The 15,836-nt window shown below is 43.5% G+C and overlaps 1 protein-coding gene across 3 annotated transcripts in view; it reads right to left on the reverse strand.

The window, feature by feature from the left end:
* Window positions 1-15,836, reverse strand: part of CACNA2D3 (calcium voltage-gated channel auxiliary subunit alpha2delta 3) — an 848,944-nt gene that overhangs the window by 188,203 nt on the left and 644,905 nt on the right. For all 3 annotated transcript variants that reach the window (XM_070455902.1, XM_070455901.1, XM_070455900.1), the window contains 3 exons: window positions 15,548-15,619; window positions 14,221-14,301; window positions 6,795-6,869 (listed from right to left, as the gene is read on the reverse strand). In XM_070455902.1, the coding sequence (XP_070312003.1) occupies window positions 6,795-6,869; window positions 14,221-14,301; window positions 15,548-15,619 (228 nt within the window). The remainder of the gene's footprint in view (window positions 1-6,794; window positions 6,870-14,220; window positions 14,302-15,547; window positions 15,620-15,836) is intronic.

Genomic DNA, 15,836 nt, shown 5'->3' on the forward strand with positions numbered 1-15,836 from the left:
AGTGGGGGAGGAGGCGTGTGGCTCCTTTGGTCAGAGAGCAGGGAAGCTTCTCTGCGGAGGTGACAGTGAGATGAGACATGGAAGGCGAGACAAAAGCAGTCACAGGTGTATCGGGAACAAGACCACAGGCAGAGGGAAGAGTAGGCACAAGAATTTGGACCAGAGGGGGCCTGGGGGTTTCTGAGGGATGGACAAAAGGGCTGGAGTAGACTGAAGCAGAGGTGAGCACAGCGGGCAGCCACACCACTCAGGCTGGCCAGAGATGTCAAGTCAGATATGGTAGGGAGCCGGGGCCGTGGCCCGGAGTTTGGGTTTTACTCTAGATGCCAAGACAAGCCAGATCAACTGAGTGATGCCTGTGACAGCCCACACTGACTGCTGAGTGAATAATGCTGGGGTGAAGGGGGTACAAAAACAGGTGCCCAGAGCAGGGCGGAAAGGGAACAGAAGTTACCCAGGAGAGCCAAGACAGAGGGCCTGTCAAGAGTGACAGAGAGGGGAGTAGACTTAGGGTGCATTTTGGAACCAATAGGAAATGACGGTGGATGGTGTGGGGAGTGGGGCAGAAAAAGATAGTGGTGAAGGCCACACCCACACTTGTTGAATTCAAAAGAACCCTTAGCATTTGCATTGAGTGGGAAGGAGAAATGCAGGAAGACTGAGGCATTCCTCAGTCTGCTTAGCATTTAGCATATTTACCTAAGTCCACAGGATGTCCATTGCATTCCATATGAGAGGACAATGGTGTAAGAATATTTAATTTGTCAGAATGTCCTTGTGTCAATCTGTGTTTTCAATGACCTTCTACCAGAGCTGATCTATAACCCACGTTCAATAGCAAAAAGGCATGGAAAAATGAAGTGGCTGGGCATCCGTAAGAACAAAGAAATGGAATCAACATTTGGAGTGGAATGGGAACAGTCAAGGAGTGCACAGGGACTGACTGGTGACATCAGGCAGAACTCCGGCTGTGGGAACAGCAAGAACACTGACCTCCAGAGGGAGTGGGGAGATTCTGTAACAGGAAGATGACACTCTTATCTTCAGAATCTGGATTGGTAGAGAGTTCAGCTGAGTTTGACAAAACAACAGAAATGGCTTGGGGTCTGGTGTAGATAACCCGACAGCTCAGGCTTCCCACCCCCTCGCCTGGGCTGCACAGTTTGGTCACCTATTTCCTTTTTAGATATAGCTTCTAGAAAATGTTAACTTACACAGGCACCTCATGACTGTGGCTCACATTACATTCTTCCTGGACACTACTAGTCTAGGCAGAATCTCACTGTAATTGCCTGGTGATGACCCTGTTATTCATCCACATGGCTCCAAAGATCAGGTTCCCACTGTTTCCCATTTCCTGAAGAATCAACCAATATAGAAGAGTGAATTTAGTGCATCTAAACTGATCTGGGGGCTCCTGGCTCTGACTCTTTCTAGTCATTTAACTACTTGATCGCGTGGTGCCTCAGGTTCCTGTACGTAACATGAGTGTATGCACTGCCTCACGGAGATGTTCCTGACACCCTTGGTTGTCTACAATCTGACTCCAGGTTCCCTTCCAGACCCACCTTCCACACAGGCCTGGCGTCACGCACACCCTTTCCCTGAGCCTCTGAGCCTTTCCATTGCTTCTGCATCCTAAGCTTGCTATTAATTAGTTAATGATTAAAAGCTTTAACCACTTAAAACACTTTGAGCAGTGTCTATCACACAAAAAAGAATAACCAACACAATAACAGATACAAAAATGCATGTTCCCTAGTTGTGTCTATGATTACTTATCCACCCTACATATAAAATCTTATCCACCCTATTCGATTTTGAGCCCTCTGTGTTGGAGCACTTCTCTGCAGCCGCTCTGGGCAGCTTGCTTAGCCCTAGAACGTAGTCGCCATCTAGCAAATATTGAGGGAAGGAACTGAGATTTTTCTCCATCTCATCTACCATTATGCCCAGTGGCCCATGTGACTGGCTAATTTTTATCCAGAATAGAAACTCTTCAGCATCCTTCCCCATCTTCTGGGCTTGCAGACACAGAGCAAAGAGCTTTTGGCAAATGTCATCGTGGTTTCATGGAAACAAGTCCTAGATTTTGCCTGCCCCAGGCTCCTCTGTGGAGCCTTGCCTGTGCTGTGGCTGCTGGAAGGAAGCCTTTTTTGTGTTCTCTCGGTGGTTTGACGAGGTCCACATTCCAGGCCTCCATGGGGAAGGCAATCAACTTAGATGCCCCTTTTTCTAAAACGGAGGGGCACATGGATTACCAAAATCTCAAAAGAAAATCAGATCATGCGAAAGGTGGTCCCTTCATAGTTTTATTTCCCTCAATACTCTGTCGGGAAAAAGAAAAAAAGATATATTAGGGGTTCCACATTTTAAGAAAAATTCGTAAAGCTCTCAAAGAGCTTTATGGGAAGAATAAAGTGCAAGAAAAATTGATCTAGACAGTAATTCTAAGTAACTGCGCTTTGAAATAGTTTTAACCTGAATGTTAAAGAGGGGCAGAGACCAAGGAAAAAACTTCCAGATGTGTAATAACAACTAAAAAATCATGCCTCAAGGTCTGACTTGAATCCTTCTTGCTTCGCTGTTGTCCGAGTCCCCACCCATGAGATGGCCGCAGCCCACGTGCTCCTTCAACCCCCATTCTAACATATGGATTCCAGCACGCTGGGAGCCACATAAATGTTTGTTGAATCAGCATCAGTTAGTCTACCAGAAGTCACAAGCAGGTGGCAAGGAGAGAGTGACTGAGAAACACTTGGAGAAAGACTACAGAGAGCCCAGTTATCAACAGAAAAGTCCTGCTTGAGCAGCTTTGCCAATTAAACCAAAGCCAGTCTACTGAGTTAGGCTCCTACATCTGAGCTGTTTTTGGAGACACTTCATGATTCACACCCAAATCATACAAGATGAAAGAAAATACTGGATAAATCAAGCCAAATATTAAGTTTGGGGGGAAAATTTTATTGGACAAATTAGAAAAATATTGGTATTGTGCTTCAGGAAACCCACTTCTTTCCTCTGGCTTCAGGGGCAGAAACAACCTCAGTGGCAGATGGAGAGGGAATAGGAGTTATTTTAAGTGAGTCGGCTGCGTCCTCCATGCTGGTCACAATCTCCCACTCACACCCACTGTGCTAATCTAGCAGCCTTGGCCAGAACCGAGGGGAACATCCATTTGTAACAAGGATTTGACTGTATGGCTGGGCTTGGAGAAGGCCTGTCAGGCTGGAGTGAGGATTCCCTGCTAGACCTGGCCAAGGAAGCTGCTGGTGGTGGCTGTCCCCAGCTGGGGTGAGACTCTGACTGGGTCCATTTACGTCTGGTGCAGACACCAGTTATCTGGGGCAAGTGCCCCAGAAGGACCCAAAAGTAACCCGGAAGGACCCAAAGTAACCGGAAATGAAACAGTGGCTTTGGAGGATTCTTTCATTCATTCTCCTTCAAAGTCCCTCCTCTATGCTGAGTGACTGGTGGTGAGGGAGAAGGAGGGATTAAGTTTTCTGCTTTTGTTGTTCAGGTGAACAAGACAGAGACAAACAAACTATTTGTAGGCACCAGAGCTGGGTTATTCCCCCTACTGTGGATTGATTCTTAACTGTCATACTTTAGTTACTGCAGCTGCTAGTATATCCTCAGTGCTACTTTAAAAACAAACAGACAACAGTAACAAAATACTTCGGTTTCCTGGGCTCACCCAGAACTTCCCAGTACAACTACTGTTTGCTTTTCTTCTAGCTCAGAGCTGGCCAAGAAAAGTAAGGGTGTGAACGTGTGAGAGACAGACAGACAGAGAGAGAGAGACGGAGCAAGGGGGAGAGACAGACAGGCACAGACAGGCGCAGCTGAGGTTGCACAGACTAAGTTGATGTCAGATTGAAAGTAGAACTGCATGCAGATTGCATGATCCCAAGGACTCTGGCTGTTTACTCATGTGTGTGTGGATACAGTCCCTCACCAATGTTTATCATAAGAACCTGAACAAGTTGAATAATTAAAAAATGGTCTTTAAATCCACCTCCTCCCCCGCAAGCATCCACCATCACCAAGTTCTCCCAACCTTTATAGCAGTCAATAAAACACAAACAGAATGGCCACAGAACTACCACTGTCCCCACAATGTCCTGGGGCTTGATTTGCCACACAAGGCTCTTTACTAGCATTATCCCATTTACACTGACAACCTGTAATATTATATTCCTCGGTTATGATAAGATTATAAGAGAAAATGATGCTCAGAAAGGCTGTGTGACTTGCCCAAAGTCACACAGCTGGTTTATGATGGGACTAGGAATCAAGGATAACCTGTGTACTGCTGAAGTTGAATTCCTTACACTTGACTGCTGTCTTTTTCCCAGCAGGAAAATACAAAACTCAAGGGAGGGTTAATACCCACTATTGATTACACAGATGGGTTAGTTCACAGAATCCTCAACAATGGGCATCACGCCAAACCTCTTCTAAATATGTCATGGCCTCAGGGTCACAGATGGAAAAAATGGGATAGATGGTCCATTGACCTGATCATTCCTGATGTTCTTATTGTGGATCAACTTCAAAAAGCTTCATCTGGTTTGGGTCCTCACAAGTAAGATGTGCAGCATTTGCTTGGGCCACCACATTTATGAGAATTTGACCCTAGCTGCCATTTCCAGTGAAATCATTCACTGCAATGTTTCAGCAGCGAGAAGAACAGAAACAACTTGGTTTTGTGAGTATTTTCACTGTCGGGAGATGATCAGGGTTGACTGGTTGCCTGTTCTTCTAACAGCCTTTCAGCTGCCCTCTCAGTGGCTACAGTTCTGAAGTCCATGAAATGGATTATTTGCAACCAGGCCATTTGCTGCATGACCAGGAGATGTGAAAGACCAGGAAGTCTCTGAAATGACTGCGCAGATGGGAGCTGCTCACTTGCACATTATAGAGAAAGGGAAGGTACCCTGGTGACTTCTGACATCTGGTTCCATTTTGTTCCTTCTTTAAAAGCTGATAAATAGGAAAGTTAATTCATTCACTGGCAGAAGATCCAGGTTTGATTGCTTCATTTACTCTGATCCACTCCAACTTGGAATAAATAAGCACTAGGAGCCTACTGTCAGCCACATCAAACATACATCTCCCACCACCCTCAACAAGCAACCCCAATTGGAAGACTTAGAAATGGGTACTGTGCTAAGCTTTTAAAGCTTAAATACATTTTTAGACTTAAATATCCTTAAAAAGTTAGGTAGGTTTTTCAATCGGACTTTTCAGCGATTCTGAATTAGCTAACCAGCTAATTCAATCCTTTTGTGATAAAAAGCTTGTTGAAGTCAAGTATTACCTAAAGTTGCATCCTGAAGCATTCATATGGGATCCACATGATGTGGCCATGACTCCATTAATACCAGGGCGATTAGAGCAAAGTTGGATGGTGATGGAGCTAAAACATGAACTTCTTCTAAACAATGATTCAAGTGAGAAGCAAACTGATCTACACGACATTTCAGAAATAAATGTTTGTATAGCAGGCACTGCTGATATTTTCTAATTTTGATGAAAGGAAAAAAGACATGTGGAGTGGATGGGTATGTATGAGTGTGTATGTGTGTGTGTACAGCTATAGGAAATGAATTACAGTTTCTTAACATTCAAAAGCAGAGTTTGCTATATTATTCTTTATACTTTTATATCTTCTTTAAAATTGGCTAACCACAGACCAAAAGGGATGTCTTTTTGTCAACACATTGCAACTAGATCAGGGAGCGCAAACCTGTGGTGCCCTCTCTGCCGTGCCCCTCCAGAATGCACAGTGGACCAAACCTGGCTGCCCTTCAGAATCCTCCTAAACACAGTGCTCCAGGCAGCCTCTCCCCAGGGATCGGAATGGACCATGATATTCTGGACTGTCTTGGACTAGGCCTAACTCCACTCACTTCAAAGAGAGTTAAAACGATGCTGAAAGAAAATGGTTTACATGTCAGCTCACCAAACAATGCTACTGGATACAGCTTAGGCAGGACAAGGGGGAAAATCTCAACTGTTTCAATGAAACACAAAAGGTATTATTGAGTACCTTCAAGCCAGCAGGCACCGGGCTTGGGTAATGTTCAAATTCCATCATAATGGATTTCCAGGGATCTTGACTTATTTGTTGTATCAACTGTAACTTTCAATAAGTTGGTCTCAGGACTTCCCTGGTGGTCCAATGGTTAAGAATCCGCCTGCCAATGCAGGGGACACAGGTTCGACCCCTGGTCTGGGAAGATTCCACATGTCATGGGGCAACTAAGCCCATTGGCAGCAACTACTGAAGCCCATGCACTCTGGAGCCCATGCTCCACAAGAGAAGCCACAGGAATGAGAAGCCCATGCACTACAACCAGAGAAAGCTCGTACACAGCAATGAAGACCTACCAAGTTCCAATATAAATAAATAAGTGGAGAAATAATTTTTTTTTAAGTTGGTCTCAGGCTGGAGGGTGAGAGATCATTTATTTCATAAAGCTACCTATTATGTTGTATATTTCAAGCTGAAAAGAGTTTAACTTTTTACATATATTGGCAAATATGAAATAAATAAGTGTAAGACATACAGGGATTTATATATAAAAGCATGATAGCAAATATATTTACCCTATATTATTTGCATATTATATGTCAAAATGTTAGTTATAAACTATTAAAACAGCTTTTCACAGACAGTATTATGAATTGAGCATTGCAAGTGAAAGCTGCAGTGTTACCACTGTAGAACTGAAGAAAACCTTTTAAAATCATAAAAGGAGAAACACAGAAATACGCATTTTTCTTACCAGTGGTCTGAGTTCTGGATGCGTCAGGATATATCCATTATTTGTGATTGCAAAGGCATAGCCATGAATCCCTAACTGTAAGAAGAAGTGAGAAAGAAAGCTTCATTAGCTTGCTCCCTGGTGAATTCACAAAGCAGAAAGCAGCCCGACATTTAGTAATTTACAGCTTAAACTTGGCATTCATAACCCTTATCAGCACAATATTTCATTAAAATGAATGCAAGGCACTGATCCTTGACATTTGGTGGAAATGAAGACCTGTCACAGGATAAGCTCAGCAAATAGCACAATTTAAAATGTCACAGACCCATGTTAGCATCCAAAGACCTCACTTTGATTTATTTAAAACAAAAACAATTATAATTTTTAAAAAGCAAGTGGCTCATGTTTCTGGAGACCCTATGTCCAAGTGGACAGAATTTTGTCAACCTGGGTGTCTTTTCTCTACCTGAGATAGAGCAAGAGGGGCCTCCCTCTGACGCACCCTAGGCTCCCGACAATTCCACACCCCCAAGGCCATCTCAAGCATGCATCCTCCTAGGCAGTCATCTTCCATAATTCTTCAAGGAGAAAAGTGTCCCCACCAGCCTATACAGGAGCCTGCCAACCCCTTTTACATCTCTTCGTCTTTAAATTGTGAGGCCGCCAAGCTTTTCCGTGCATGCTTCCATCGACACAAAGCCTGGGTAATTTTCTATGCAGAGCCTCACTTAATTTATGTTTTCTGACTAAATAGGACTATGGGAAATAGTTTGAGAGCAATGAAATGTTTTATTAGCTTTAAAAAGTATGTAATCAAATTTAACACTGTACTTATTTAAATAATAATCCCAGCTTTTTGACAATATTTCTATTACACAGTTGACTGAATCCATTGGCTACAATAAATTTACCTACAAATCATTCATGTATTAAAATGGCCTCTGGCATAAAACCCATACTGATCTCTCTCTCTCTGAAGAGAGAAAATGTAACCCACTTTTGCCAGAGCAGTGAAAGGGGAGAAGAAAAAAAAAATCCTTTTCTTCCAACGAGTTATTTCATAGTCCTGAGCCTTCACTGTTATTTTCTTCAAAATTCTCTGCTGCTTACATTCTTGAAAATGATACTATTAAACGATCCAGACAACAGAGTTTACAAACCAAGAATGATCCTGTCTGCTTGTTAGCTTAACGTCAAGGTGATGTGAAATTAACTTCAGAGAATTTAACACCAGCAATTAAACGTTTTCCTTACATTACAGAAAGCAAATATGCATGTGGTAGTCAAGGGCAACAGACATTTTCTTCTGGAGTTACCTTGCACAGCAAGTCTTAATAAGATTCTACTTGATTCTAATGATAAAAGTATATTTCATTATGCTGTGAAAGATAAACCGAGATTTCCTATCCTTTGAGATATATATCGTCTCTTTTCATCTTGTCTCTTGGAAAAATGTCAGACACAGTCAACACTGCATTAATTACCTTTATTATGTCCCTGTTTAATATGGACTGAAGGGGTCAAAACGGACTCAGAGAGTTTGACTTTTTCCATTAAAGGCAAAACTGGTCTTTGGTTGGAAATTCAAACTCATGATGAGACCAAACAAATAATATTTTATAGCCAACTAATATATTCAGTGCCTTCTAATGTACACTCCTTCACTTCTTGGTTTGTGGGTAGAAAGTAATACTCAAAAGAAGGTAAAACTCCATGCATATGCCCCCTCCAAACCCTCTACTTTTCTTGTGTAGAACTTACCAAAGTGATAATCAATTATTTGTGAGGTTGACTATAAGTAATCAAGATATCAGTCAAGGCCTTTGATTATTTAAAGCCTATCTTCCTGCCAGAATATAAGTTCTGTGACAGCCAAGGTCATACCATGCAGTTATGGAGGGATGGCTAGGATGAAGGGAAGAGGGATAAAGAAAGGAGGAAACAGAAAAGGAGGAATAAGGGGAAGTTACAGAAACTGAATTGAGTGCAGATCCTACAAAAGTACCCTAAACTCTCTGCCTCCTCCCTGGGATGCAGAGACTGAAGTGACCTTCCCACCCAATGTCCTCCATTCATTGTTTAGCTGCCATCTTGGTTCCTCGTTGCTCACTCACATTTCACTCTACCAGAACCTGCCTCTATCATGTGCCCTCGCCCACCAAAATGCCACCAGAACTCCTTTCTTTACAGTAGTCAGTGGCCTCCTAATTGCCAAACCAAATAGAATGTACCCTCTTTTCCTGGTTGTATTAGCCTACTGCCCCCTCCTCCCTGACACTGTAATCCCTGTTTCCAGGCTCCACACTCCCGGATTTCCTCCCTTTCATAGGATCCTCGTCCTGTACTCACCCTGGAAGCAGCAAGTTTCTGTCCCCAGTGCTCCTTGTCTGCTTTAGCTCTTTCTCCTCCAACGTGATTCATCAACCACCTGGATGCTATTGACCTCCAGATGTGTGCTCCAGCCTTGGCCTCTCGCCTCAGTGGTAGACCCCAGGGTTCAAGTGTGTGTCTCTGCCTGGACATCACACAGGTGCCCCAGACTCACCCAGTCCAGGGTGGTGGCTCCTTCCCTTAGTGCTGCTCTTCCTGCACTTCTCTCTCAATTGGTGGCACCACCAACCACCCATCCAACTCTCGAGTTAAAGAACCATCTCTAGATCCCTTTCTCTCTTTCCTCTCCAACTTGTTGACCGAAGTAATCACTACGTTTTTCTCCAGAAATCATTCAGATTCAACTCTGCTTCCCCACCTTACCATTCATGTAGATTTAATATAGCAGATTTCCACAATGGTCCTATCTGTTCTTCCTGCCTCAAAGCTTGGCCCCAACAAAGTTATCCTTCAGATTATTCAAAGTCAAAGGTAACTCTGACTCTGTTGCTTCCCTTTGTAAAATCCACTAAAGACCTCTTCTATGTGCAGAAAGTTAAAGTCTCTCAGTTGTCTCCAACTCTTTGCGACCCCATGGACTGCATAGCCCATGGAATTCTCCAGGCCAGAATACTGGAGTGGGTAGCCTTTCCCTTCTCCAAGGGATCTTCCCAACTCAGGGATTGAACCCAGGTCTCCTGCATTGCAGGCGGATTCTTTACCAGCTGAGCGACAAGTGAAGCCCAAGGAAAACTGGAGAGGGTAGCGTGCCCTTTCTCCAGTGGATCTTCCCGATCCAGGAGTCAAACTGGGGTCTCCTGCATTGCAGGCAGATTCTTTACCAACTGAGCCAAGCCATCAGGGAAGCTCTCTCTCACTTCCATGTGTAAGATAGAATCTATGGGTCTATCCATCAGGTCTCCCTGGGGTCTGGCCCCTACCTACTTACCCAGCACTTCCTTCCTCCACTCATTGCCTCTCAAGAGCTCATGACAGCAACAATAAGCCCCCCTGCAGATTTTTTCTCCCACTGAGACCTTTACTCAACGAATGCAAGCTGTGCAGGGCACTACTCCTTCTCATCTCTCCCAAGCTATGAGCTCAGCCTCACGATCTTCTCCTATAACATGTCTCTCCTGTTGTGCCCGCCTTTCCATATCATGTATCCATAAAACCCTGAGAATTTTTCCATTATTACTTTCACCCTAAAGCATGAAAATGCTGCACTTACTCTTCTGCCTGCTTCTCAACCCTAGCTGGTTGTCTTTCCTTCATCTGCCTTATTCTAGACGCTCCCCCATCAGAACAGGCTCTCTGTGGGAAAGGAACCCTCTCACTCATCCTCTGACCGTTCCAGTCTCTTGCATAATGTTTGGCACATGGCAGGTGCTCCAGTTAAGGTCTGCATATATTTAAGACAGTCATCACTTTACCCAAATATTACCTCATTCATCTTTAAAATTTGAGCTAGAGTAAATATCAAATGTAAGCTAAAAAGGAGAAACTGATTTTGCTATGGGTGGTACATAGTCAGTTCTCCTCAAGCCTGTACCTGGCTTGGCTTCCAGGTACAATCCTGTACCTGGAAAGGCTTCCTGACATTCAGAAACTATCTGGCTAAAATCCTTCCCAGGAGAATAGTGAGAAAATAACATCAGAATGTATTGTTGGTTCGTTGACTGCAAATGAATATAACCTAATGTACATGTAAGAAGAGAAACAGCAAATCTCAAAACACATTCCCCATTCTGCAGATGAGTCTCTCAAAAAAACCTAAAACTTGTAGATGGCAATGTCCAACATTTGTTTAGGGCCTCAAATCAACATACAGATGAAATCTCTAATTTTTGTTTCATCTGAAATAGAACTAGCCATCCTACCCATTCTAATATGCAGTCCTGTGCTGCAGTAATAGAACAGATGGGACACAAGGCCTCCTGGCACTTGGGGCTGCTCAAGAGACCCCTCATCCTGAAGCACACTCTTCTGGAGGCCAGGAGCCTTGTGGTTCAAAAGCCTGGGGTGCTTCCATTCCAAGTGCAGAGAATCGGGACTAATGAAGTGAACCCAATTATAAAATGGCTCTTTACATTAACAGAGGTTGTGGTGTCTGGAAATTATTGCTGGGGTGTCTGGAATTCTTAATAAAAATTACAGGAAGTCTGATTGCTTGTGGGAAAATCTATGAAGCTAATGGAAAAGAAAGAATTCTATCAATATCTTCTGGGAAAACCACATGAGCCAAGAGCTGACTCATCTTTACAAGGTGTTAATCAAGAGAAAAAGGTGTGATCTGCACTCTGATCCCTGCAGCTCTATTCTCCTAGATGAGAGAGCCCCATTCACCCATAGTTCACTCCAACTGCATTGTATACCTTTTCCCAAAGCTCTGGTGGGAACCAGAAGAAGGACAACTTAGATTAAGGTATGTCACGCCTGGGTCTCTGGTTCCCAGACCCTTTGGGGAGAGCAGTTAATTTTCTGTAGCTGATCTTTTTCTATCCTCTTATTATAGTTTGTTTCCTTTATCGTTTACTTGCTGAGTTATAACAAGAAATAATAAGAAAGTTATTTCTCATATCTTCATCTAAAAATGGGAACAAGTGGTACTTATTTCATGGGAGTGTAATGAGGATTCAGCGGCAACAGTGAATATAAAGCACTTTTACCATACTAAATACACAGTGAAAAGTTCAACGAATGTCTTATTGTATTTTTTAGCTACTAATATTTTTTTAATATTTTAACTGCTACTATCACTGTCCTGTATTGTTCCTCATGGCTCTAGGTTTCAGTTCAGTTCAGTCGCTCAGTCGTGTCCAGCTCTTTGCGAGCCCATGGACTGCAGCACGCCAGGCTTCCCTGTCCATCACAAACTCCCGGAGCTTGCTCAAACTCATGTCCATCGAGTCAGTAATGCCATCCAACCATCTCATCCTCTGTCATCCCCTTCTCCCACTTTCAATCTTTCCCAGCATCAGGGTCTTTTCCAATGAGTCAGTTCTTCACATCAGGTGGCCAAAGTATTGGAGTTCCAGTTTCAGCATCAGTCCTTCCAATGAATATTCAGGACTGATCCCCTTGAGGATGGACTGGTTGGATCTCCTTGCAGTCCAAGGGACTCTGAAGAATCTTCTCCAACACCACAGTTCAAAAGCATCAATTCTGCAGTGCTCAGCTTTCTTTATGGTCCAACACTCACATCCATACATGACTACTGGAAAAACCATAGCCTTGACTAGACGGACCTTTGTTGGCAAAGTAATGTCTCTGCTGTTTAATATGCTGTCTAGGTTGCTAATAGCTAAAAGCATGGACTGCTAGTTTGAGACTTGGCAAGATATTTAAATTTTCTGAGTCTCTTGCTTCTTTAGCCAAGGATAGCAGTGTCTACTATTATTAAGTGAGATAATGCTATAAAGATCTTAGTACATTGTCTAGTAGAAGAAGCTTTGAGAAACAAATTCACAGGGTAATTGTTACCATTTTCTTTATGTTCTGGGCTCCCCAGCTGGCTAAGTGGTAAAGAACCACCTGCCAATGCAGGAGACGGGCATCCCAGGATCAGGAAGATCCCCCGGAGGAGGAAATGGCAACCCTCTCCAGTATTTCTCCCTGGAGAATCCCATGGACAGAGAAGCCTGGCGGGCTACAGTTCATGGGGCCGCAGAGTTAGACACAACTGAGTGACTGGGCACACACACACCTATATGTTCACCCTTTCTTGGTTTACTGGGCGTATATTAAATAATGGCCCTGTATTTGGGCTTCTACATCTTATATGATGCTAGAGGCTTAAGAGTGGTAAAGATTGGATGCCCTTTCTTAAACAATGAGCCAGCAATTCTGGGCCTCTAAGTCTAAGAATTTCAATAAGAGTAAAGTCCACTATCTTTAGGGGCCTCAAATAGCTCCCTAACCCCCTGACTTTCCATCTCTGGGGAGCTAAACAGTTTTCAACATGTGCTTGTGTGAGTTTGGGTCAACCAGATGTCATATTATGCTCTGGAAACTGAACTCCAAATGGAAAAGCCCTTTTGGTGAAAGAACCTGGCTGTCAGAGCTCCAGAGTGATAGCAGAAAGAAAGACCTTTGTCATCTCAGTAAACCCAATCAGAAATTTGCTTTTGTTAACGAGGCCACGTTTTGTAGCCTGGACACCTGATTTTAGCTTAGAGTTGCTTTCCTTTTATTATGAAGGTAGCTTTCTAATTTGATCACCTAAATGGAATCAGCACATGGGAACAGACACACCTTGCTTATTCAAAGAAGTTTCCTCTTCTAGGAGTAGATCAGGTTCTAAGGAAGCACTGGGAAGAACCTGACCTTATGGGTTCTCTGAGAAGCCTGGGTCAACAGGCAAAGGTGCGGCATGGGCTTATGGAAAGTGATGATGTGCTGACGTCCACAGCTAAGGGGAGCCTCAGAAGGCAGGGGTTCACACCTTGAGTCCGAACAACCCCCTATGGATCTCACTCCTCAGCCCTCTACCTAATCTTCACATGATCTATTTTGCTTTCTTAGGAAAAACACCATACAGTGAAATGATTTCAGGTGGCATGTAGACCCTGTATTTAAATTTTCCTACTCCACCCTCTCAACTATCCCCAGAATTCAAAACAAACTTAGACTTCTCTTAGTGCCATAGGTTTAATGTAGCACTAGGAAAGGAGTATTAATTTGTACCCCATTACCTTTCAGGATAAAAGGAATATTTACTCAACAGAAGCAGGGACCACCTTTATTTGTGCCTCACTGGGTTTCTGTAAAGAAGCAACAGATTTTAGGGGGTCCTCAGATTGGGGTGAGTCAAGACTGGCTTAGAAGATAATCAGAGATGTAAGACCTGTGTAGTCCTGCAGACTTGTGTAGACTTTCACAGGCCCACACAAACCTGGGTGGGCACATGTAGACCTAATCAGATCCTCCCGGACTGTTATTATTCTACCCAAACAAAACAACACAGAACCCTCTAGAAAGAGTGGGTTTCCTTCAAGCTTTTCTTGGCAATATGGCAGGCTGTGAGTTTATCTCATGCATCTGGTTCTTGACTCTTAATTAAGCAATGCATTACCTTGTATTTGGGGATGGTCTTCAGAAGTTCTTTCACTGGGACATCTGTGCCGACCACACCGAGAAGAATGCCTTTCGATCTCTATTGAAAAGAAACATTAAACAACAGAATGTTAATTTGGCAGAATAAATATAATCTCCTGAAAAGTCACACACCATAGGCACTGTCTGGCGCCTTCTTCAAACTGAGAGAAATTGAAGCTTAATCCAGATTTGCAAGAGCTAACTTCTATTCCCCTCCCAAAACATTTCCAGGCCAGAATGGCAGCTTCTCAGGCCAAACATTGCTTATTATAACCCTTAACACACACCCATACCAAGACACCCTAAGAACCATTTCCTTTTCTCTCCTGAAAATTAAGAATCTGAAGAGGCTAAGGAGTTTCAATCATTAATCAGTTTCTCTTACAGAAACTTTTTATAGGAAACACTTAGCATGCTAACTATGTTCTCAATTTATACTGCCATCTGGTGCCCAGGAGAAAGAGACAAAAAGCCAGAAAAAGATGTGAAAACCCTAACATTTTTCCAGACAGTTGGAACCAAGGACTGAGGTAAAGGAATAGGCCTCTAGGGTTCCAGGTCCCAAGGTCAACGTGACGTGCTATACGTTCTGATGTCAGAACGGGCCTTCTAGAACAAGACACACATTGCTACTATCCTGTCTGCTGTTTCCCCCCAACGCAACTGCCCCCAGAACCTCAGGCCGTCTTTCTATTTGGAAATAGGGTCTTTGTAGATGTACGTAATTAAGGATCTCAAAGTGAAATCATCCTGGATGCAGGATGGGGCCTGTATCCAACAATTTGTGTCTTTATAAGAGGAAAGGACACAGAGATAAGCAGAGAAGAAGGCCATGTGAAAACAGAGGCAGAGACTGGAGTGGGCAAGGAAGGAGTCTCCCCTATAATCGACTTCTTAATTTTGGACTCCTGGCCCCTAGAATTGCTAAAATACACTTCTATTGTAAGCCATCCCATCTGTGACACTTCCCTGTCACAGCCCTGGGGATCTAATTCAAGGCTGGGACCTATAAATGAGAGCGAGATCATCCCATCACAATTCTTTCTGGAGACTTCCTTCTTCTGGTCATTTAAACACTTGAATTTTGGAAAAGTGCTGCATACTGTAAAAAGACACTTGCTTGAATTCCTCTCATCTACTCCTGATTTCATGATTCTAACAGCAGGATTAAAAGTGAGGAAAAATTATACATCCTCCATCCTTAAATTAAATAAGTAAATAAAGGTCACCAGAGCTTGAGTCAGAGAGGGTCTGAGCTAACAACCCCCTTAGCATCAGGAAGGAAATCCAGTCACTGTACTCACAGTTTCATTCTGCTTACTAAACACAGGCATGGCGACCGTGGTCATCAGGACAGGGCCCTGATCATCGGCAAGCTGAATGGAGAGAGAAAAGCTAGTTACCTGAGGATGGTCTGGGAAAAACAGTGCCAGAGGCCATGCCTTTTCACAATCTCATCCTTTCCTGACCAGGGGCTGTTGGAAATGGACCAGTGTCCACTGAAGTCTTTATAGCATAGGTGGGAGGGCAATATTCCTCGACGTGGATGTACTGATGAGGATCCGAGCCCCTCCCCACGGGCAGGGGAAACAA

This window comes from Odocoileus virginianus, chromosome 26 (genome assembly GCF_023699985.2).
Source record: "Odocoileus virginianus isolate 20LAN1187 ecotype Illinois chromosome 26, Ovbor_1.2, whole genome shotgun sequence".
Lineage (NCBI taxonomy): Eukaryota > Metazoa > Chordata > Mammalia > Artiodactyla > Cervidae > Odocoileus > Odocoileus virginianus.